At 41.3% G+C, this 22915-nt stretch overlaps 1 protein-coding gene across 5 annotated transcripts; it reads left to right on the plus strand.

The window, feature by feature from the left end:
- The first annotated feature begins 7544 nt into the window (after positions 1 to 7544).
- Positions 7545 to 20915, plus strand: LOC112249215 (transcription factor E2F4). 5 transcript variants are annotated; one of them, XM_024418999.2, is made up of 10 exons: positions 7545 to 7796; positions 8348 to 8758; positions 10712 to 10821; positions 10903 to 11064; positions 11289 to 11397; positions 11482 to 11731; positions 11885 to 12010; positions 19147 to 19194; positions 19309 to 19386; positions 19470 to 20915. In XM_024418999.2, the coding sequence occupies exons 2-10, from the start codon at positions 8615 to 8617 to the stop codon at positions 19583 to 19585; spliced, it is 1143 nt and encodes a 380-aa protein (XP_024274767.1). In that variant the 5' UTR covers positions 7545 to 7796; positions 8348 to 8614; the 3' UTR covers positions 19586 to 20915. The 5 variants fall into 5 exon arrangements, with proteins under 5 accessions (XP_024274767.1, XP_024274768.1, XP_024274769.1 ...); XM_024419000.2 differs by having other exon boundaries at positions 8608 to 8758; XM_024419001.2 differs by having other exon boundaries at positions 7546 to 7796; positions 19312 to 19386.
- Positions 20916 to 22915: the final 2000 nt, after the last annotated feature.

A 22915-nucleotide genomic window follows, 5' to 3' on the forward strand; every position in this document is an offset into this window, starting at 1 on the left:
ATCGGATTGCGTTTCATTTGATAGGCTACATTTGTGCATTAATAATTACTGCCGGTGTCTCGGTTATATCAAGGAACGGCATTTCGATGTATTAATTACTCAATATGTTAATCAATCGAAATGCCAGCGGGCAGCAAAACAACTATGGCGAGCTCTGAATCATCGAGAAAAGTATAACGCTGAAAATATGACTAGGTCTACCAAGAATTGGCTACATTTGCCAACATTGTTCCATCGTGGCGTAACATTTAACATATCAACGTTTGATGTAACATGACAGTGAAGAATGTGAGGGTGGTATTATTAAGTGGCAATGTGCATTAGGTGGATGAGTGTCAAAGAAAATTGTAGCCTGTAGTCGACCTGAGGTTTGAATAGGCCAGTAAAAACAAAAAAGACAAGTGAGTATCGGTCATGTGTTTTTATAAGGGTCTCTGGCAAAAGACCCCTGAAAATACATGATTAAGGTGACGCTATGCATGTACACTATGCATATGTATGCATGGTAGGCTATCAACAGTTAGACAATACATAGGCTAGGCCCAAGGCTATGTATTGGCCCATTGACGATTGAATGCTATACCTTTTACATCAACAGTTAAACAATACAGTCAGTTATCTATGCATAGTCACTTTAATAACTCCACCTACATGTACATATTACCTCAATTACCTCGACACCGGTGCCCTCGCACATTGACTCTACCGGTACCCCCTGTATATATCCCCGCTATTGTTATTTACTGCTGCTCTTTAATCATTTGTTTTTCTTATCTCTTACTTTTTTTGTATTTTCTTATTAACAGCATTGTTGGTTAAGTGCTTGTAAGTAAGCGTTTCAATGTAAGGTGAAACCTGTTGTATTCTGCACATGTGTCAAATAAAATTTGATTTGATTTGAATACACAGTGCTTGACTTGGGCAGGAGCTCACTGGAGCTGAGTACTGGCACCTCAACGTTTCACTGCTTGAGCTTCTGCACCTCTTATTTTATTTAACCTGGCAAGTTAGTTAAGAACAAAGTCTTATTTACAATGACAGCCTATCGGGAAACAGTGGGTTAATTGCCTTGTTCAGGGGTAGAACTAGAGATTTTTACCTTGTCAGCTCAGGAATTTGATCCAGCAACCTTTCGGGTTACCGCTCTAACCACTAGGCTACCTGCTGCCCCGAAATAGAATATTTTAGAATATCTTATAGAATATTTGCTCAAAAGTATTGTGGAGCTCTTGCACCTAAATATAAACAGTACCGGTACCCAAAATGATTACCAGCACCTATTTCAGTCCAAGTCAAGCACTAACAATACATAGCCTAAGCCCTTGGGCCAAATTGAACAAGTTTAAATATGGTCCATTCACTATTGAGGCGGCAGGGTAGCCTAGTGGTTAGAGCGTTGACAAGGTACAAATCTGTCGTTTTTCCCCTGAACAGGCAGTTAACCCACTGTTCCTAGGCTGTCATTCAAAATAAGAATATGTTCATAACTGACTTGCCTAGTTAAATAAATAAATTGAATGTTATACATCTGTGTTTTCTGGTCTTATTAAAGTGAGCGTGTGCACTATTATTACGCCCTTGGGTCTGTGTGTGACCTCTGGGGTTACGCTGTAGTGCTACAGAATCTCTCTCTCTCCCAGGCTGTGCTTGTTCTGTAGCCTGCGGAGAACTGAGACACAGTGACCATTACTGACCCCCATCCCACCATCTTCCCTCTGTGTTACTGTATCAATGTTTGAGTATGTATCTGTAACACAGATAGTGTACTTATGTGATTGAATAGTGCCCTGCATCTCTCTCTTTTCCCTCTCAGGTGACTCTGATCAGTGTCTCATTGATACAAAGGGCAAGGGTGTGTCTTTGGCACTAGGATTTCACAGTCCTTTTCTACACACCCTTTAATAATAGTAAAATCATCACAGTCAGAAGAGGAAAAGCCAACTGATGCCTCCTAGCCAGCTGCTTAGACAGGGCCTCCTCTAGCTTTCATTACCCCTTGTGGTTAGCCTTTCTTGCTGGCTGGGACTGAAATCCAGAAAAGATCCAGACATGATTACTGCTGCTTATGTCAGAGGACAAGTCACTCTTCTCTGATAAGGACACACATAAAGTTTTAGTGGAGATGTTTATGAGTTTCTTGGTAAATTGCCTTTCAATCCATTCTCTTAAATATTTGAATTCCACCTGTGTCTGCATCTGATGTTTCTCTATTTTTTAAATAGAGGCCAGAAATATATTGAATGTAATAAATGTAGATACTAAGTAAGAACAAACTTGGATTTTTTTGCATGTGCACCCTATCTCTACGCTGAATGTCAGTCTGCAAGACTTTGGAGTAAACTCATATGGAGGTTTAGATACATGTTTTGTCTGGTGCAGGGACTCCTTTCCTCAAACAAGAGTTATAGATGCTAAGGGATCCGAGGAAATAAAATCAATGGTCACATTTCAAAAAATCTAAATCACGTTTTTAACCATTGTTATTTTCCTTACAAACACTTTGAAATAATATAGAATGATTTATCTGTGATATAAATACCAATTTAATGATTTTAAAAATGGAATTACAAAGCATCAACAATAGATCTGACCTGCGACAAATTCTTCACCTGGAAGGCCCAAGACTGTCCCCTGAAGTCAATGTTGGAGATCATTCTAAGACGTCACATTGAAGGACATAAAGACAAAATACATGGTAAAGCATACTGAATCATCTACTTCTTGAATGATCATTCCCATATCTGATCTTTACAGAAGGTAACACAGATGATAAGGCATTAAATGGTGGGTAAAACATTGTTAAACTACTGCTGTAGTTATATTTTTCATGACCTAGTAACTGCTGAAGGTGAATGAATTACAGAATAAGATCTCCCTAGCTCTGGCAGAACTAGTGCTCCCTTGTGGAGACTATGGGTAGTTCACCCTCACTCGCTCCTCAATGGCTTTTGAGACTGTCCTGCCAAAGAAGAGGCTGAAATCTGGGACAACTCCATCCTCAGGCCAGCACAAACTGCTTTACAGAAACCCAGCCTAAAACCCAACAGAGAAAACAATCCAGGTGCAGAAGAACAGTGGTTAGGAAAGGCAAAATCAAATCAAAGTTTATAGGTCATGAACACAGATTTGCAGATGTTATCGCAGGTGCAGTGAAATACTTAAATTTCTAGCTCCAACAGTCCAGTAATATCTACAAACAATACAGTAACCCCAAAAAGTAGAATGCTTGTTTTGGAATATTTGTATTCTGTAATTTATGTTAGTATTGTGGAGTAACTACAATGTTGTTGATCCATATCCTCAGTTTTCTCCTATCACAGCCATTAAACTCTGTAACTGTTTTAAAATCACCATTGGCCTCTTGGTGAAATCCCTGAGCAGTTTCCTTCCTCTCCAGCGACTGAGTTAGGAATCTTTGTAGTGACTGGGTATATTGATGCACCATCCAAGGAGTATTTCTGTCTGTAATAAAGCCCTTTTGTGGGAAAATATAATTCTGATTGACTGGGCCTGGCTCCCCAGTGGGTGGGCCTGGCTCCCCAGTGGGTGGGCCTATGCCCTCCAAGGCCCACCCAGTCATGTGAAATCCATAGATTAGGGCCTAATGGATTTATTTAAAGTGAATGATTTCCTTATATGAACTGTAACTCAGTAAAATCTTTGAAATTGTTGCATGTTGCGTTTATATTTTTGTTCAGTATACTTACCCATGAATGTGCACTGTTGAAAATAAATCTCCACTCAATGTTATTGCTAGCACTTGCCACCAAAATAAAGTGTACCTTCTGGGTTACAATTTAATTATTAGTTGTTACACAGGATTTAGCTAGTTCAAATTAAGTGTATTGTGAGGGGTGTGTGCAGTGCAATGGCAAAGGCGTCGTCTGTGGATCTGTTGGGGCTCTATGCAAATTGTAGTGGGCCTAGGGTGTCGGATAAGGTGGAGGTGATATGATCCTTAACTAATTGCACACCTAAGGCCTGATTCTGACCTGAGTTAATCCATAAATTGAATGTTATTTATTTTTATGCACTTTTCTCTCTATACATATTCTGACCTTGAATTTAAACATGAAAATAGCATGCTATTCACCCCACTTTTCTTTCAAGGTGGAGATCTAAGAAATTAAGTTGTGACGGAGCGGGGTGTCTACAGATACGCCTAATTCTGACCTTGACTTATTTCCCTCATAATTCCACTACCTTTATGCATGAGGAAACCATGAATAGGGTCGAGCAAACTGGCTAACTGGCTATACAAAGTGATGGACACAGACAGGCAATCACATGCTGTTGCTTCATCAAAAAGTTTCTAGAAATACCAATCACTGATGCATTATTTTCACATCTTGTGAAAAACTTGTGTAGATCAATAGATTTTCTAAAAAGTTCAATTCATTGAATTAATCTTCTAAATTCAACACATTTTGAACATTGTTGAATTCCGTATTAATGTCGGGACCTACTTGATAGTCTGGTAAAGTGCCACCCTGATTCACCTCCTTGCACAGTTATCACAATTTGTTGCTTGGGAAACTATTCCACTCAAAATGTTTTGTTCAAACACAAGTCAGTATAGACTATCAAGGTTGTAGGGGAGACCGGGACCGGGGTTTCGGTTGTCACACTTTTTACTCTTGTGTGTATTCTCAAGCACCAATATCTCTTACAATAATATTTTCAACATTGATAGAAAGACTGAGGTCCTGGGTTGAAATGGGGACCATTTTTATCCTCCCTATTCAAACATGGGGTTATTATCAGGGTTGAATGTCACACAGAATGGGGTTGGTTGTCACAATGTTCGCTAGTAGCTTATTCCTTTTGTAACAAGAAGTTAAAGGAATCTACACAAAAAAATCTACATTTGTTACTTTCTTTCTTTTCCTTTTGATTTGATTTATGCATTGACATGGACTCAGAACATTCAATGTTGATGTTTTTCTATAAATAATTGGAAGTTTGAGAGTAAATAACTGAATCTGAAACCAGGAAAACCCCCCCAGAAACTCAATTTGGGAACAATCTAAACAGATTTGGGGTGAGGGTATGACATATTTAGTATGACAATTGGTGTGTTGTGTTCTTCTGTCTTGGAATATTAGTCACCCACCATCAGCTCCTACAAGATCATAGAAATCACATTCAGTCCTTTACCCCACTCCCTCATACTCACATTCTTATTTTATTGTGAGGAAGAGGCCCTCTCATTGTGCTGTTGTCTCTTTAGGATGGGGATGTGAGGTGGGAAATTCTAGTTTTGGTTCTGGAAGGAGATGGGGGGGGCATCTGGTTGGGTGTACTCTCCATGTTTTTCTATAAATAATTGGAAGTTTGAGAGTAAATAACTGAATCTGAAACCAGGAAAACCCCCAGAAACTCAATTTGGGAACAATCTAAACAGATTTGGGGTGAGGGTAGGACACCCTTGTTCACCCCCTAGTCTCTCATCCTCTGTCCCATGGGGGCCAAATGTACTGTGGGGTGTCCTGGGCACCGTTAGCCTTTTGTCTGTTAAACAATGCCCCCCTCCCCAACAGTGCAGGGACAACACAGCAGTCTGGGCTTTCATGTTGTTCATTGTGCATTCATAGACTATAGCTGTCCCTGACCCTCAATGCACCCGTTTCCACACACAAAACCAATGCATCAGGGGTTGTCTCTCCAATGTGACCCTCAGACCAGGGTTTAAATAAATGTGACCTTGGCTTGATCCAATACTCTGACCATAACTGGTTTATATTATGTGAACAACTTGGGTTCAATTCCCACAAAGAACACATGCGAAAATAAATAAATTATGCACTCTGTCATACATGTCGCTCTGGATAAAAAATAATCTGTTAAGTGGTATATATTAAACTGAACTAAATAGTACACAAGGATGCTGGCCCATGTTGACGCATGATTACAGTATTTTATTGTGCTGCCCCTGCATCTTGAAGCATTTCCACATTCTGGCCTCCATGCTGAATTTGGGTGAGGGGTGCTACCCCAATTGGCTGTCCCACTCCAGTCTTCTCTGTCTGGGCTGGGCCGCCTGGGAAGGCTTCTTTGTGGGTTCATAACCACGGTAGACAGAAATAGGTCAGGTTGTCATTTTGGAAGGGAGATGCCCTCTTGGCCCTTCCCCACCCTGTGCCCCTTTGTGTTTGACCATCACACCTCTAGCCTCTGATCTAGTGGTAGAATGCAGAGGTATAGCACACACTCACACACACATATACACACAAAAACACACACATTTGAAATACTTTATTTGAATCCACAAAAAACATTGCAATCCAAAGGCCACACGGTCAATTAAAGTACAAGGCCAAGACTGCACACACACACACACACACACACACACACACACACACACACACACACACACACACACACACACACACACACACCTAATTCTGATCCTAACCCCAATTGTAACCCCAATCCTAAAGCTAACCTCTATGCCTAAAATAGGCTTTGAGAATTTTCCTTGTTTTACTGTCCTTGTGGGGACTTATGGAGATTTCTGGTAACCATGATTTCTGGTCATTTCAATCATACACATGGGTACTCTCTAAAAACACGGCACTTCAGTACAAGTGACTTTTTGTAGAATGTTAGGAGAGCATTTTTGCTAACCCTAACCCTTTTCCTAACCTTAACCTAATTCTCCTAAACTGCTACGTAAATTCTCCTAACCTGTTATGGAAAAGTTGTATCTGTATTGAAGTGACATGTTTTTAGGCTAATCTATTTACACATGGGTGACTCATTGAGGGTAGGGGCTTTGCAAAGTTGTGGAAGAGTCCTTGGCTTGTCCAAATTATTTCTGCTTTTAAACTTGTCTGTGGGTGTATGGTTTATTGTTAATTCTCTACATTGTTCCAAAAATGTGAATGTCATCTTGACATAGTTCTGAAAGACATTCTTATACCATATTTTATTCAAGACACTGGGTCAATATACACTGAGTGTACAAAACTCCCCCCCGTCGGGGCATAGACTCTGCCAGGTGTCAAAAGCGTTCCACAAGGATGCTGGCCCATGTTGACGCCAATGCTTACCACAGTTGTGTCAAGTTGGCTGTATGTGTTTTTGGGTGGTGGACAATTCTTGATACACACAGGAAACTGTTGAGCGTGAAAAACCCAGCATGGTTGCCGTTTTTGACACAAACTGGTGTGTCTGACACCTACTACCTTAACCTGTTCAAAGGCACTTAAATCTTTTGTCTTGCCCATTCAACCTCTGAATGGCACACATACACAATCCATGTCTCAATTGTCTCCAGGCTTAAAAAAAACGACCAGTCCAGTCTCCTTCACTTCATCTACACTGATTGTAGTGAATTTAACAAGTGACATCAATAAGGGATCATAGCGTTCCCCTGGATTCACCTGGTCAGTCTATGTCATGGAAAGAGCAGGTGGCCTTCATGTTTTGTACACTCAGTGTACATTACAATATCGTTTCATTTTGAACAGTCTCACGACACTCTATTATGTGTGACGCTCCCTAGCACTAACGTGATTTCATTGGCTAAGATGAAAATCTGATGCGCCGCTCCATGCTTCCTTTGGTGTTAAGTTCGCTGTACGCGAGACATTAGTTAACAGGAAGAAAAATGCATTGGTTCTGTTGGATGAAAGATGTAGTAGGAGGGAGTTTTTAAACTGCCTTTCGAATATTAGTTAAGTAAATGCCCTGAGTGATAGCTTGCTTCCAATAATATATCGATGAAACAAACTCAACTTGAATAGCATTCCAGTGTTGGAATGTTGCTTTGAGGACAACTCACGAACTCATTGGTAAGTACATCCGACCATTCATCTGGACGCTCGTGACAGGAGATTGCTAGGTACTTTACTGTACTGTAGCTAGCTAACGTTAGCTAGTCTGCTGATAATCGGATGAGTTAACTAACTAGTTGGCTAGCTAGTTATCGCGCCACCTAACGTTTAGTTAACGAGAGCCAGTAAGCCACTAGCCATCGTTGTTTTGGTTATATGCATGTACCTAATGTACTTGTATCTAATGTACATTACTTAGCTAGCGACCTTGTTGTGCTAACTAACGTTATACTGTAGCTAGCTAACGTAACTGTGGTTGGTTGGCCAAAGTTGCCAAGCCAATCCAGTGGCAGAGGTCTAATCGAAAACGGCTTGCATTTACTGCTAACTTGGTATTTTGCACTCATACACAATCTGATCAAATCGAATTGGAGTAGGAACTCTTAAGAGATATAGCTAGCCACCCTACTGTAGCTTTGTCTCCGTATGCAATGCTTACGGCAGGTTATGGTACAGTGAGTAGTTATGTATTTTTCGTTTCACTTTCACGTGGTGTCCTCACTTTACAGACGCTCCCTACGCTTGAAACCATCCCAGCTTTCAGCCCGCTTCCAACGGCTCGAGCCCATTGCTTGGTGGCTGCTTACTGTGTTCTGGCTCACGGGGAGACGAACTGTACTGACCACACTGACCCCATAGTTGGCACATCCTTCCCAGGGTTGCAACTATCCCCGCGGTTGCACTGGAGTAGGACGGTCGAGGGCATAGGCCCTGTGCTTTACAGCATTTAGGGAAACCTCCCATTCACTATATCATCCAACCGATTCAGACAGGTTATGGAGCTGGAGGTGAGCCGAACGGAGCTGGAAGGTTCCGACGCTCCCCAGTCTCAGAGACACGAGAGGAGCCTCGGACTTCTCACCACGAAGTTCGTTACTTTGCTGCAGGAAGCGAAGGACGGGGTGCTCGATCTCAAAGTAGTGAGTGATGGGCTGGATCCCTTTTGACTGTCTGACTAAGAATTGTTAGCTATGGTTTGTTTATTTTTTTGTATCATCGCAAAGTCCCCAATCATCCATATAAGTCTAAGCACTGCCTGATTTGGTTGATATTGCTGCATTGTGTTGTAACAGATTTGCAACATACTCGGAGGAGATGCATGTGGAATATGAAATGCATATACAGACAACCACACCAGGGTTTCCGTTAGAAAAATGTGTCCGGGAAGACATCAAATAGGTGTAGACTAACAATGTAATGCTTAGAGGGATACTTCGGGATTTTGACAATGAGACCCATTATCTACTTCCCCAGAGTCAGATGAACTCGTGGATAACATTTTTATGTCTCTGTGTCCAGTATGAAGGAAGTTGGAGGTAGTTTTGCGAGCCAATGCTAACGTTAACTAGTGTTAGCGCAATGACTGGAAGTCTATGTGCTAGCAGACACAATATACTTCCAGTGTTTATGGTAACGCTAGTTAGCAAATGTGCTAGCACTAGTTATCAACTTCCTTCAAACTACAAGCAGATACATTAAAATGGTATCCACGAGTTCATCAGACTCTGGGGAAGTAGATAAAGGGCCTCATTGCCAAAATCCCGAAGTATCTCAATAAATGGTTAATGCATGGCATGCTTCAATTACCAGTTGAGAAATAAAGCAATAGTAGCTATTTTTAATCAAAACTGTTTTTAACATGTGATTGCATTTAGAATTGTTGCGCAATGGCACTCCAGAAGCAACGAGCTGTGGCTCTGCAGCAGCAGGTCTAGCGCTGTCTGACAAGTGGTATTCTGTAAAAAAAAAAAGGTCTCTGTATGCTGTGCACGTGTAATTAACAAGATGCTTGACGACTAACGAAAATACACACATCCCAATTTAATACCACAAAATGTTGTACATTGAAGCTGTACTATGCAGAAATCACCCCCATTTTCCTGGTTGCAAAAATTCAAATTGTTTGCCTTATTTCAATTTATGTTACAAAACAAGCAAGTATCTGGTGGAGAATCATTTTACCATCTTAACCGCTATGATATATGTTTTCCATAATCAAAATGATTGTATTTGCAGCTGTTTGAAGCTGGTGTACAAAACTGAAAGTAAAAGACGCAAAAATGAAATTTAAGAACAGGAAGCATAGAAATAGCGCACATAGTTACCGCTTCTTAAACTTGCTTTTGATAATGACAGATCTGTAGCTTACATTTCTCTGTGAATTTGGTCTGTTCCAAAAGTTACATATTGCAGCTTTAGCCTATAGACTGATAAGCATGACAGTCAAATGTATTTTCATCAACTGATATTTCCATCAATGAATAAAAAGTATTATTTGTAATGGGATTATTTTTTTCTCAGTCAATTTGACCAGCAACAATTTAATCTGATTTTCATTTTTTATCTGCCAAAATCCAGCAATTACACATGCACTGTGATCATGATGATTTATACTCTAAAATAAAATATAAGCTTAAACTCTAATATAAAACTAATTGTAAAACTGTTATCTAGGTTACTGTCAGTAAGGAGTTCAAGGAATAAAAGAGGGTAAAACACAGAGTGTGTGCGTAAAAGAGACAATCCGTGTCTCATCATTCAGTGGGTGGCTGTGTCACGGTCTGTCATTATTGTCTGCATTGTTTAGTCCCCCCTCCGATAGGCTCATAGGATTGTGACCTCCTATTATTGGCTACCAGGGCTATGACCCATCCAGTGATTGGTTGACAGGCCCCTGTCTCACAGGCTCTGACCTTTGTGATTTGCTATTAACCCCCACAATAGATATGCATCCCCCTAAGGAAAAAAACCTTGGTAGGGACATTTGGGTGCTTGCATTTTAAAATCATTCATTAAGTTATTTTGCTTCTGATCAAAGAGGGTGACCTTTGACAGTTGTGTTGTGAGTAATGTCGTTTTTCCTGCTCTTGTAGGCAGCAGACACCCTGGCCGTCAGACAGAAGAGGCGCATCTATGACATCACCAATGTACTGGAGGGCATTGGCCTGATCGAGAAGAAGTCAAAGAACAGTATTCAGTGGAAGTGAGTGTGTGTTCGCATACTTGTATGTTTGTAGGTATGCACACAGTATGTGCTTACATTTCATTGCGCTATCTGTCTAAGGGGAGTTGGGCCAGGCTGTAACACAAGGGAGATTGGTGACAGGCTGGTTGACCTGAAGTCGGAGCTTGAAGATCTGGATATGAGGGAAAGTGAGCTGGACCAGCAGAGGGTGTGGGTCCAACAAAGCATAAAGAATGTGACCGAGGACACACACAATAGTCCATATCCTTACTATGTACTCACATACTCATACCTACACCAACATCTAAATTGTTACCCCCAACCTAACCGTATGTAGGTATCCATGTCAGTCCACACCAGTAGAAATGTATAGAAAAGAGCTGCAGTACCGTTATGTCTGTACATTAGCAGAGGATACACTTGCCAGCATTAACAATGTTATAATACTCTGTTAAGCTGTGTGTCTGACCTTAACTCTGACCAACTCTAGCCTATGTTAATCATGAGGACATCTGCAGCTGCTTCAAAGGTGATACCCTCTTGGCGGTGCGTGCTCCCTCTGGTACGCAGCTGGAGGTGCCCATACCTGAAGCTGTAAGTTCGATTTGTTTCTGCCCCCCTAGTCAGTCTGTCAGTCTTCTCAGGGTGAAAAGTGTGTATGTTTGTCTCCACTTTTAGGTTCAAAACGGTCAGAGGAAGTATCAGATCCATCTGATGAGCGCTGCTGGGCCCATTGATGTTCTGCTCATCAACAAGGACCCAGTTAACTCAACACCTGTGGTGTTGCCAGTCCCGCCCCCTGAGGAAATGCTGCAGAATGCCAAGTCTGCTGCAGCCTCTGCAGACACAACCACTCACACATTTGTCAAGACCACCGGGAGTCTGGCCACTGGCAAGCCTAAAGCACATACAGCAGCTAAACCATCAGGTGACCTCACTGTTATATCTCTCATGGTCTATGAAAATGTTTTGTCTGCTAAACTCTCAATACAATATCATTGAAATGTCCCATGTCTACTTCTGTGTCCATATCTCTCGCTCTCTCTCTCTCTACCTCTCTCTCTCTACCTCTACCTACCAGACAACTCCAGAACTGAAAAATCTGCTCCGCAACCACCATCATTGGACACCCGGTCCCTCCAGTCTTCTGCTTCGTTAGACAACAACTTCACTGTCTTTGAACCAATCAAATCCGATTCATCTGACTGTGAGTTAGAATTCAATTTATCTGTGTGTGTGCATGTTGTGTGGTAGCATCAATAGGGTTGGGCGATATTACGAGAGTATCGGATATCGAAGATTATTGACAGCCAGCGTCGATGGTGATGAGATTGTGATGTGAAAGATGCTGTATAAAGCCAAACGCCTAATTTATTTTTCAGAGAGGACACAGACTAGGGTTGGATGATTATAAAATTAATTAGATAACTTAGAATTGATGTTTTTGCGCGATATTCCAAATGCCTGTATTGCGGAATCATTTTTTTATGAGTGTTTATGTGCGCTTGTCTTTTTGATCCCTGCTACTTCTGTCCTGTGTACATACACACTCATACTCACATACATACAGTGGGGCAAAAAAGTATTTAGTCAGCCACCAATTGTGCAAGTTCTCCCACTTAAAAAGATGAGAGGCCTGTAATTTTCATCATAGGTACACTTCAACTATGACAGACAAAATGAGGGGGAAAAAATCCAGAAAATCACATTGTAGGATTTTTAATGAATTTATTTGCAAATTATGGTGGAAAATAAGTATTTGGTCACCTACAAACAAGCAAGATTTCTGGCTCTCACAGACCTGTAACTTCTTCTTTAAGAGGCTCCTCTGTCCTTCACTCGTTACCTGTATTAATGGCACCTGTTTGAACTTGTTATCAGTATAAAAGACACCTGTCCACAACCCCAATTTTTTTTTAACCAAATCGGTGTCCAAAAATACCGATTTCCGGTTGTTTTGAAAACTTGAAATCGGCCCTAATTAATCGGTCGACCTCTAATAGAAACGCATTGGGCTTATTTTGGACAGATTTCTGCGAGAGAAACGTTTGGGAAACATTTGTCAAACCTCTCACTCCGCCTCTTCCTCTCTATTTACACATACACACCTAGCCCCTCCCCCTGCCACTCAGATTAACAAAGATGAGAGATCACTTCTTCCTCTCTGACAAACAGGTTTCAACTCGTTATTTGAATTTTGGTCCAAGAGAATGGGACACTGAAACACATTGAGACATTTATTTTACTGTATTAGAGGAAGTCAACCTTTCGAACGATTCCCTTTTTCTGTCAACTCAAGTTGCTCGCAGAGCGGACACTACTAAAACAGGAGTATCAATGAACATTGGTTCTGGAAAATGATGAATGTTCAGTTTGTCACGTACGCCCCCTCCCACATACGCATTGTGGTACCACGTACAGCTAGCAGCATTTTAGTCAAAGATTGTTTTTGTAACAAAAAGGCAATTTTCATAGACTGACTTGAAAGCCAGATCAGTGATTATTGCAAAAAAAGCAGGTTTAATTATTTAGATTAAGTTAATATTGGGTTTTATGGTTGTGGAAGGTGTATTTTTTTTTTTTTTAGTCTTGGTATAAATTTCACAAGACCTGAATCCATTTGATTATTGCTGACTGGTTGAAATACAGTGTATTTGCTCTTTAATTCTACAAAAACCTTATTTAGTGAAAACATTTTTTTTTAAATCAAGATATATATTGTGAATTGCCCATAGGTTTGAAAGAATCGAGAGATGATTTTTAGGCAATGTTGCCCAGACCAAATGGCAGCACACACCTCTTTCGTGCCACAGCTCCAACCGAGAGGAATACACTACGAAAAAAGAGTTGGCTCCAAGATATATTTTGTCATGATTCCTCTCGCTCGTGGTCCTTTTTTAGCAGTCTTTTATTTAAATGATTTTTTTTAACCGTAAAAAAAAAAACACAATTGTGGGGTTGGCCAATAGGGGGCGATATCATCGTACATTACAATGTTTTATGGGTACTTAATCACAATAGGGCAAAGGTTGACCGCCCAACCATAAGCAGCAATGTGATGGAGGCAGATAAACCTTGGCACTGGGCTAGTATTCCAATGGTCTCTCTTACACACACACACACATGTGTAAAGTACCAGTCAAAATTTGGACACACCTCTTCATTCAAGTGTTTTTCTTTATTTTTACTATTTTTCTTGTGAAGACCTCAAAACTATGAAATAACACATGGAATCATGTAATAACCAAAAAACTGTTAAACAAATCAAAATATATTTGAGATTCTTCAAAGGAGCCACGCTTTGCCTTGACAGCTTTGCACACACTTGGCATTCTCTCAATCAGCTTCATGAGGCAGTCACCTGAAATGTGTTTCAATTAACAGGTGTGCCTTGTTAAAAGTTAATTTGTGGAATTTCTTTCCTTAATGCGTCTGAGCCAATCAGTTGTGTTGTGACAAGGTAGGGGGGCATACAGAAGATAGCCCTATTTGGTAAAATACCAAGTCTATATTATAGCAAGAACAGCTCAAATAAGCAAAGAGAAATGACAGTCAATCATTACTTTAAGACATGAAGGTCAGTCAATCTGGAAAATGTCAAGAACTTTGAAAGTTTATTCAAGTGCAGTCGCCAAAACCATCAAGCGCTATGAAGAAACTGGCTCTCATGAGGACTGCCACAGGGAAAGAAGAAGAATTTTACGTAATTATGACAACATTGAAGGTTGTGCAATGTAACAGGAATATTTAGACGGATGGATGCCACCCGTTAGATAAAATACGTAATGCTTCCATATTTCACTGAAAGAATAAACGTCTTGTTTTCAAGATGATAGTTTCCGGATTCGACCATATTAATGACCGAAGGCTCGCATTTCTGTGTGTTATTATGTTATAATTAAGGCTATGATTTGATAGAGCAGTCTGACTGAGCGATGGTAGGCACCAGCAGGCTCATAAGCATTCATTCAAACGGCACTTTCGTGCGTTTTGCCAGCAGCTCTACTGTTTATGACTTCAAGCCTATCAACTCCCGAGATTAGGCTGGTGTAACGATGTGATGTGAAATGGCTAGCTAGCGCTAATAGGGTTTCAAACGTCACTCGCTTTGAGACTTGGAGTAGTTGTTCCCCTTGCTCTGCATGGGTAACACTGCTTCGAGGGTGGCTGTTGTGTTCCTGGTTCGAGCCCAGGTAGGAGCGAGTAGAGGTACGGAAGCTATACTGTGGTCAAAGGTATATGAAATACAAATGGTATAGAGAGAAATAGTCCTATAATAACCTAAAACTTCTTACCTGGGAATATTGAAGACTCATGTTAAAAGGAACCACCAGCTTTCATATGTTCTCATGTTCTGAGCAAGGAACTTAAACGTTAGCTTTCTTACATGGCACATATTGCACTTTTACTTCTCCAACACTTTAAACCAAATGGGAAACTATGCAGTTTTTTGTTTTTTTACGTGTTATTTCTTACATTAGTACCCCAGGTCATCTTAGGTTTCATTACATACAGTCGAGAAGAACTACTGAATATAAGATCAGCGTCAACTCACCATCAGTACGACCAAGAATATGTTTTTTGTGACGCGGATCCTGTGTTCTGCCTTACAAACAGGACAACGGGGTGGATTCCATGCAGCGACCCCAAAAAACGACTCCGAAAAAGAGGGAAACGAGGCGGTCTTCTGGTCAGACTCCGGAGACGGGCACACCGTGCACCACTCCCTAGCATTCTTCTTGCCAATGTCCAGTCTCTTGACAACAAGGTTGATTAAATCCGAGCAAGGGTAGCATTCCAGAGGGACATCAGAGACTGTAACGTTCTATGCTTCACGGAAACATGGCTCACTGGAGAGATGCTATCCGAGTGGGTGCAGCCAACGGGTTTCTCCACGCATCGCGCGGACAGAGACAAACATCTTTCTGGTAAGAAGAGGGGCGGGGGCGTATGCCTTATGACTAACGTGACATGGTGTGATGAAAGAAACATACAGGAACTCAAATCCTTCTGTTCACCTGATTTAGAATTCCTCACAATCAAATGTAGACCGCATTATCTACCAAGAGAATTCTCTTCGATTATAATCACAGCCGTATATATCCCCCCCCAAGCAGACACATCGATGGCTCTGAACGAACTTTATTTAACTCTCTGCAAACTGGAAACGATTTATCCGGAGGCTGCATTCATTGTAGCTGGGGATTTTAACAAGGCTAATCTGAAAACCAGACTCCCTAAATTTTATCAGCATATCGATTGCACAACCAGGGGTGGAAAGACCTTGGATCATTGTTAGTCTAACTTCCGCAACGCATATAAGGCCCTGCCCCGCCCCCTTTCGGAAAAGCTGACCACGACTCCATTTTGTTGATCCCTGCCTACAGACAGAAACTAAAACAAGAAGCTCCCACGCTGAGGTCTGTCCAACGCTGGTCCGACCAAGCTGACTCCACACTCCAAGACTGCTTCCATCACGTGGACTGGGAGATGTTTCGTATTGCGTCAGACAACAACATTGACGAATACGCTGATTCGGTGTGCGAGTTCATTAGAACGTGCGTTGAAGATGTCGTTCCCATAGCAACGATTAAAACATTCCCTAACCAGAAACCGTGGATTGATGGCAGCATTCGTGTGAAACTGAAAGCGCGAACCACTGCTTTTAATCAGGGCAAGGTGTCTGGTGACATGACTGAATACAAACAGTGCAGCTATTCCCTCCGCAAGGCTATTAAACAAGCTAAGCGTCAGTACAGAGACAAAGTAGAATCTCAATTCAACGGCTCAGACACAAGAGGCATGTGGCAGGGTCTACAGTCAATCACGGACTACAGGAAGAAATCCAGCCCAGTCACGGACCAGGATGTCTTGCTCCCAGGCAGACTAAATAACTTTTTTGCCCGCTTTGAGGACAATACAGTGCCACTGACACGGCCTGCAATGAAAACATGCGGTCTCTCCTTCACTGCAGCCGAGGTGAGTAAGACATTTAAACGTGTTAACCCTCGCAAGGCTGCAGGCCCAGACGGCATCCCGAGCCGCGCCCTCAGAGCATGCGCAGACCAGCTGGCCGGTGTGTTTACGGACATATTCAATCAATCCCTATACCAGTCTGCTGTTCCCACATGCTTCAAGAGGGCCACCATTGTTCCTGTTCCCAAGAAAGCTAAGGTAACTGAGCTAAACGACTACCGCCCCGTAGCACTCACATCCGTCATCATGAAGTGCTTTGAGAGACTAGTCAAGGACCATATCACCTCCACCCTACCTGACACCCTAGACCCACTCCAATTTGCTTACCGCCCAAATAGGTCCACAGACGATGCAATCTCAACCACACTGCACACTGCCCTAACCCATCTGGACAAGAGGAATACCTATGTGAGAATGCTGTTCATCGACTACAGCTCGGCATTCAACACCATAGTACCCTCCAAGCTCGAGACCCTGGGTCTCGACCCCGCCCTGTGCAACTGGGTACTGGACTTCCTGACGGGCCGCCCCCAGGTGGTGAGGGTAGGCAACAACATCTCCTCCCCGCTGATCCTCAACACTGGGGCCCCACAAGGGTGCGTTCTGAGCCCTCTCCTGTACTCCCTGTTCACCCACGACTGCGTGGCCACGCACGCCTCCAACTCAATCATCAAGTTTGCGGACGACACAACAGTGGTAGGCTTGATTACCAACAACGACGAGACGGCCTACAGGGAGGAGGTGAGGGCCCTCGGAGTGTGGTGTCAGGAAAATAACCTCACACTCAACGTCAACAAAACTAAGGAGATGATTGTGGACTTCAGGAAACAGCAGAGGGAACATCCCCTATCCACGTCGATGGAACAGTAGTGGAGAGGGTAGCAAGTTTTAAGTTCCTCGGCATACACATCACAGACAAACTGAATTGGTCCACTCACACAGACAGCATCGTGAAGAAGGCGCAGCAGCGCCTCTTCAACCTCAGGAGGCTGAAGAAATTCGGCTTGTCACCAAAAGCACTCACAAACTTCTACAGATGCACAATCGAGAGCATCCTGGCGGGCTGTATCACCGCCTGGTACGGCAACTGCTCCGCCCTCAACCGTAAGGCTCTCCAGAGGGTAGTGAGGTCTGCACAACGCATCACCGGGGGCAAACTACCTGCCCTCCAGGACACCTACACCACCCGATGTTACAGGAAGGCCATAAAGATCATCAAGGACATCAACCACCCGAGCCACTGCCTGTTCACCCCGCTATCATCCAGAAGGCGAGGTCAGTACAGGTGCATCAAAGCTGGGACCGAGAGACTGAAAAACAGCTTCTATCTCAAGGCCATCAGACTGTTAAACAGCCACCACTAACATTGAGTGGCTGCTGCCAACACACTGACACTGACTCAACTCCAGCCACTTTAATAATGGGAATTGATGGGAAATGATGTAAATATATCACTAGCCACTTTAAACAATGCTACCCTATATAATGTTACTTACCCTACATTATTCATCTCATATGCATACGTATATACTGTACTCTATATCATCGACTGCATCCTTATGTAATACATGTATCACTAGCCACTTTAACTATGCCACTTTGTTTACATACTCATCTCATATGTATATACTGTACTCGATACCATCTACCGTATCTTGCCTATGCTGCTCTGTACCATCACTCATTCATATATCCTTATGTACATATTCTTTATCACCTTACACTGTGTATAAGACAGTAGTTTTGGAATTGTTAGTTAGATTACTTGTTGGTTATTACTGCATTGTCGGAACTAGAAGCACAAGCATTTCGCTACACTCGCATTAACATCTGCTAACCATGTGTATGTGACAAATAAAATTTGATTTGATTTGCAATGTAAAATTGAACATGTTTGATTATTTATTTGAGGCTAAATTGATTTTATTGATGTATTATATTAACTTAAAATAAGTGTTCATTCAGTGTTGTTGTAATTGTCATTATTACAAAAACATTTTAAACATCGTCTGATTAATCAGTATCAACTTTTTTTGGTCCTCCAATAATCGGTATCGGCGTTGAAAAATCACAATCGGTCGACCTCTATACTGTACGTACGTTGTTTATCTGTTTTAGTAAGCACACACTTCCGAACAGTTTTTTTTTTTTTTTTTTTTTCATTAAAACCTTGGTTATGCCCAATGCACTGTAACACATGAAGCATCTGTGTGGCAACAAACGATATAGAAATGTGTGTGTGTGCAAGCTGTTTTTATTTTAGGTTGTTTAATGAACGTACACAGGAAAACAGTGTAAATTGGCTCTACCTTATAAAAACAACCTCTAATGACTTGTATGGTGTCTATTGTGCCTTGTGTTTTTCAGTGCTGGATTTCCCCAAATACTTTTCTGACATGTTTGACCCCGCTAAAGGTACTGTGTGTGCATGTGTATCATGTCTTAAACTTGATTTAAATGTATCCAAACAGACACTTGCGTTGTATTTCAGGAAATTAAGTTAATGATATATTGTGACTTTGTGTATAGCAGACACTCTCTCACATCTTTGTGTGTGTGTAGAGATGGTGAGTGCAGATCTACTAGAGGAACTTATGGCTTCAGAAGGTAAGAGTCTAATACGGATTGTTTTATAAACCCCTTTACTTTGACTTGATAATTCCAGTTATGTTTTTATCCCTCTCTACCAGTGTTTTCTCCACTCCTCCGCCTCTCCCCCCCCCCGGGTGACCATGACTACATCTATAACCTGGATGAGAGCGAGGGCCTCTGTGACCTCTTTGACATCCCCGTCCTCAACCTTTGACCTATGAACCTTGCCAGAAGGCTTGCATGAAGTGGCCTTTTTTTTTTTTTTTTAGAAAGACAAGAACCGTTTTTAAACAATTCTTTGAGTACTAACAAACTGATGAAGTGGTCTATTTTTGGAGTCTTGTAATATAAGCTGAATTGATAAACAAACCGTTTTTGATAATTTTCATACTCTTTATTTTTGTAACGTCCCCTTCGTTGATGTCTGAACAGGGAGAGCAGCCATCCCCTACTGGCTTATAAGCTTTAATGATCTCATGGAATATATTTTTTGATCTGTGCTGCTGAAGTGGCAGTGGATGTGTTTTAAAAGTTGAGTTGTGCTCCATTTGGAGTGAGTAAAGATGGCTTGGGTTGAGGGAAGGATAGGAAATGAATGGGATGCTCAAGGCAAAATCATATACGACACCTAGGCACTTATGTACATCTGAAACTGTTGGATAGTAAGCAATAAGACAATTCCAGCTAGTCTTTTAGATGGCAAGGTAGAGATATTGCAGACCTATTTGATCCTTTCAGATCTACATGGTGACTAAGGGTAGGTAGGGATCGGTGCTGTGAGGAGCTTCATTGTTTGTCTACGGTCAATGAGCTGTGCATGTGAGGAGTGCAGCTACTCCATTGCCCACATAGTGGTCTTAGAGTCACAGCGGGAAGAGAAGATCAGCTCCCTCACCTGCCGCAACCTAGTCTCTCCTATGAGCCAGGCACACAAGACCAGCCACAATATACTGACAACATGTAAATCCATTAAAAGCCTTTACCAGTCCTAATCTAGTGATACTATTGATGAGGCTTACAGTTCTCTTCAGTTGCTGGTGCATTTTATATCTTGTCTGTTTCTCCCTCAAAGTCTGTCCATGTGGAGCACATTTTTGTTGTTGTAATTTTCACATCTCAACACTGATTTCTATTATAAAATGCTCTTTATTTTTGGTGTTTTTTTCTAGTGAACTGACACTGTCAAGGAACAGTACAGTACATACATTTCTTTTGTCTGTTATTTTACATCCGAATCCAGATTCAACTATGATATGTGTTCGTTCAGAAGTTAATATTTTTCAAGTTTAGTGTAAAATCTGCTGTATCATTTGTATAGTTTGGTTGTATTGCATTTTTCTGTTTGTAACCTGCTCATGTTCTGATGAGTAAATTCATGAGATCACATCGGGGCGAACTGGAACCAGAAATCGGTCCTGGGAATTTTTGTCACCCCGGCCTATCTGTTCGGTGCCGTATATTTTTGGTCAGTGTCTGTGAAATGGGACGGCAGCAAATATGCAAAATTATTGTGAGAGAAATTTAAATAAAGATGCTAAACTATTCTACAGGTGATATATTGGTTCTATACATAAATGTGTTAATTTTTCTATATTATAGGTGGTTACAATTTGTACATCCCTTATCTCTTTCAATTCTGCAATGTATAAGTTGCAGATTGACACACACACTATGTGCAAACAAACTCAGCATGAAGCCACATCTACTCTCTACCAGTGTTTTCTCCACTCCTCCGCCTCTCCCCCCCCCGGGTGACCATGACTACATCTATAACCTGGATGAGAGCGAGGGCCTCTGTGACCTCTTTGACATCCCCGTCCTCAACCTTTGACCTATGAACCTTGCCAGAAGGCTTGCATGAAGTGGCCTTTTTTTTTTTTAAGAGAGAAATTGTAAGCCAGGACCACACACACTATGTGCAAACAAACTCAGCATGAAGCCACATCTACTGAGTAAACCTGCCTATATGTTTCTATATATGCTAAATGAGGCTCAGAAGATATTAGTTTTAAGAATGGGCAGTCACTCCTGATTACCGGTATGAATGAAAAAGAATATATGAAAACTTTTTGGAATTTTTGTCTTTTATTGCATCACACAACAGACACACTTTTGTCTTCTTAGTTGACACCATGAGGAGCATATTATGTTATGTGGTTGGAATGGCTGTATGTGGCTGTTAAGTGATCTGTAGCTTTCACACAGGCTGAGGCAATTTAGATTGAGTCAAGGATACAACTTTGGAGTTTTACAGTGGTGTAAAAATGATTTATAGTACAATTTTTGAACAACTTTAACTTGACTACATTCTAAAAGAATGTACTTTTGGTCCATACATTTTCCCTGACACCCAAAAGTACTCGTTACATTGTGAGTGATTAGCAGGACAGGAAAAATTATCAAATTCACGTACTTATCAAGAGACCATCCTAGTCATCCCTACTGCCTCTGATCTGGCGGACTCACTCAACCTGATGTCTGTGTTGTAGTGTGCCCCTGGCTATTTGTAAAAAACAAAAAACAATTAAACCAAGAATATTGTGCCTTCTGGTTTCCTTAATATAAGCAATTTTAAATGATTTATACTTTTAATTTTTATACTTAAGTATATTTGTGCAATTACATTTACTTTTGATACTTAAGTATATTTAAAACGAAATACTTTTACACTTACTCAAGTAGTATTTTACTGGGTCATTAACTTTTACTTGAGGCATTTTCTATTGTAGCTCCCTTCAGTAACCACGAGCACAACCGTTCCTTGATTTTTAACTGGCGGCTTTATTCTGTAGTTTTAGTCAGAATTATCACCTTCCGTGAGAACTATAAAGTAAATGAAAAATACAGTTAAGCACACTCTTACAACCTTATCTTACGAGTGACTTATTAGCTTGGTATAACTCTGAAGTGCTTACATACATAACAGTTTAACCGGCGTTATAACGGGTTCAGATTAAACACATGAATCAAGGAAAAAATACCTAATTGGCTGCTTATTACAGAAGGGAGGAAATCAAACTTCACACTTATTATTCCTGGCATGAATTCACACTTCATCCTAACATACACTCTTCAACCTTTATGAACTACACCCGATGACATGAAAACTTAGCTAACGCAGCGCAGGATTGCCTTCCCTCCAAAAGTGTGTTGCTGCAATAAGGATCCCCGTTACAACAGTATTAGCTACGTAGTTCCGCTTGTATTATCATTTTCCCCTGCACAGCGGACACGTAAACAATTCAAACAAAAGACAACGACATAACCTGTAAGTCTAACTGTCAGTTACATCTATTAAAGTATCTTTACTTTTAGTCAAGAATGATAATTTGGTAGTTTTTCCACATCTGTTGGAGTTCAATCTTTCAATTAATTCATGACCCGCTCAATTCTCAGAATTGTAAGTGACTGCTTGCTAAATTCTTTAGGGCTATCTGACTGAAGGTGACAGACTGACATTTGAGCTTGGCTGAAGCAGTGTAACTAATGTAGCGGAGCAGTTTCACAATTGAAGAAATTAAACAAGTGTTTTTGGCCACCTGCC

Source organism: Oncorhynchus tshawytscha, unplaced genomic scaffold (assembly GCF_018296145.1).
Source record: "Oncorhynchus tshawytscha isolate Ot180627B unplaced genomic scaffold, Otsh_v2.0 Un_scaffold_4_pilon_pilon, whole genome shotgun sequence".
Lineage (NCBI taxonomy): Eukaryota > Metazoa > Chordata > Actinopteri > Salmoniformes > Salmonidae > Oncorhynchus > Oncorhynchus tshawytscha.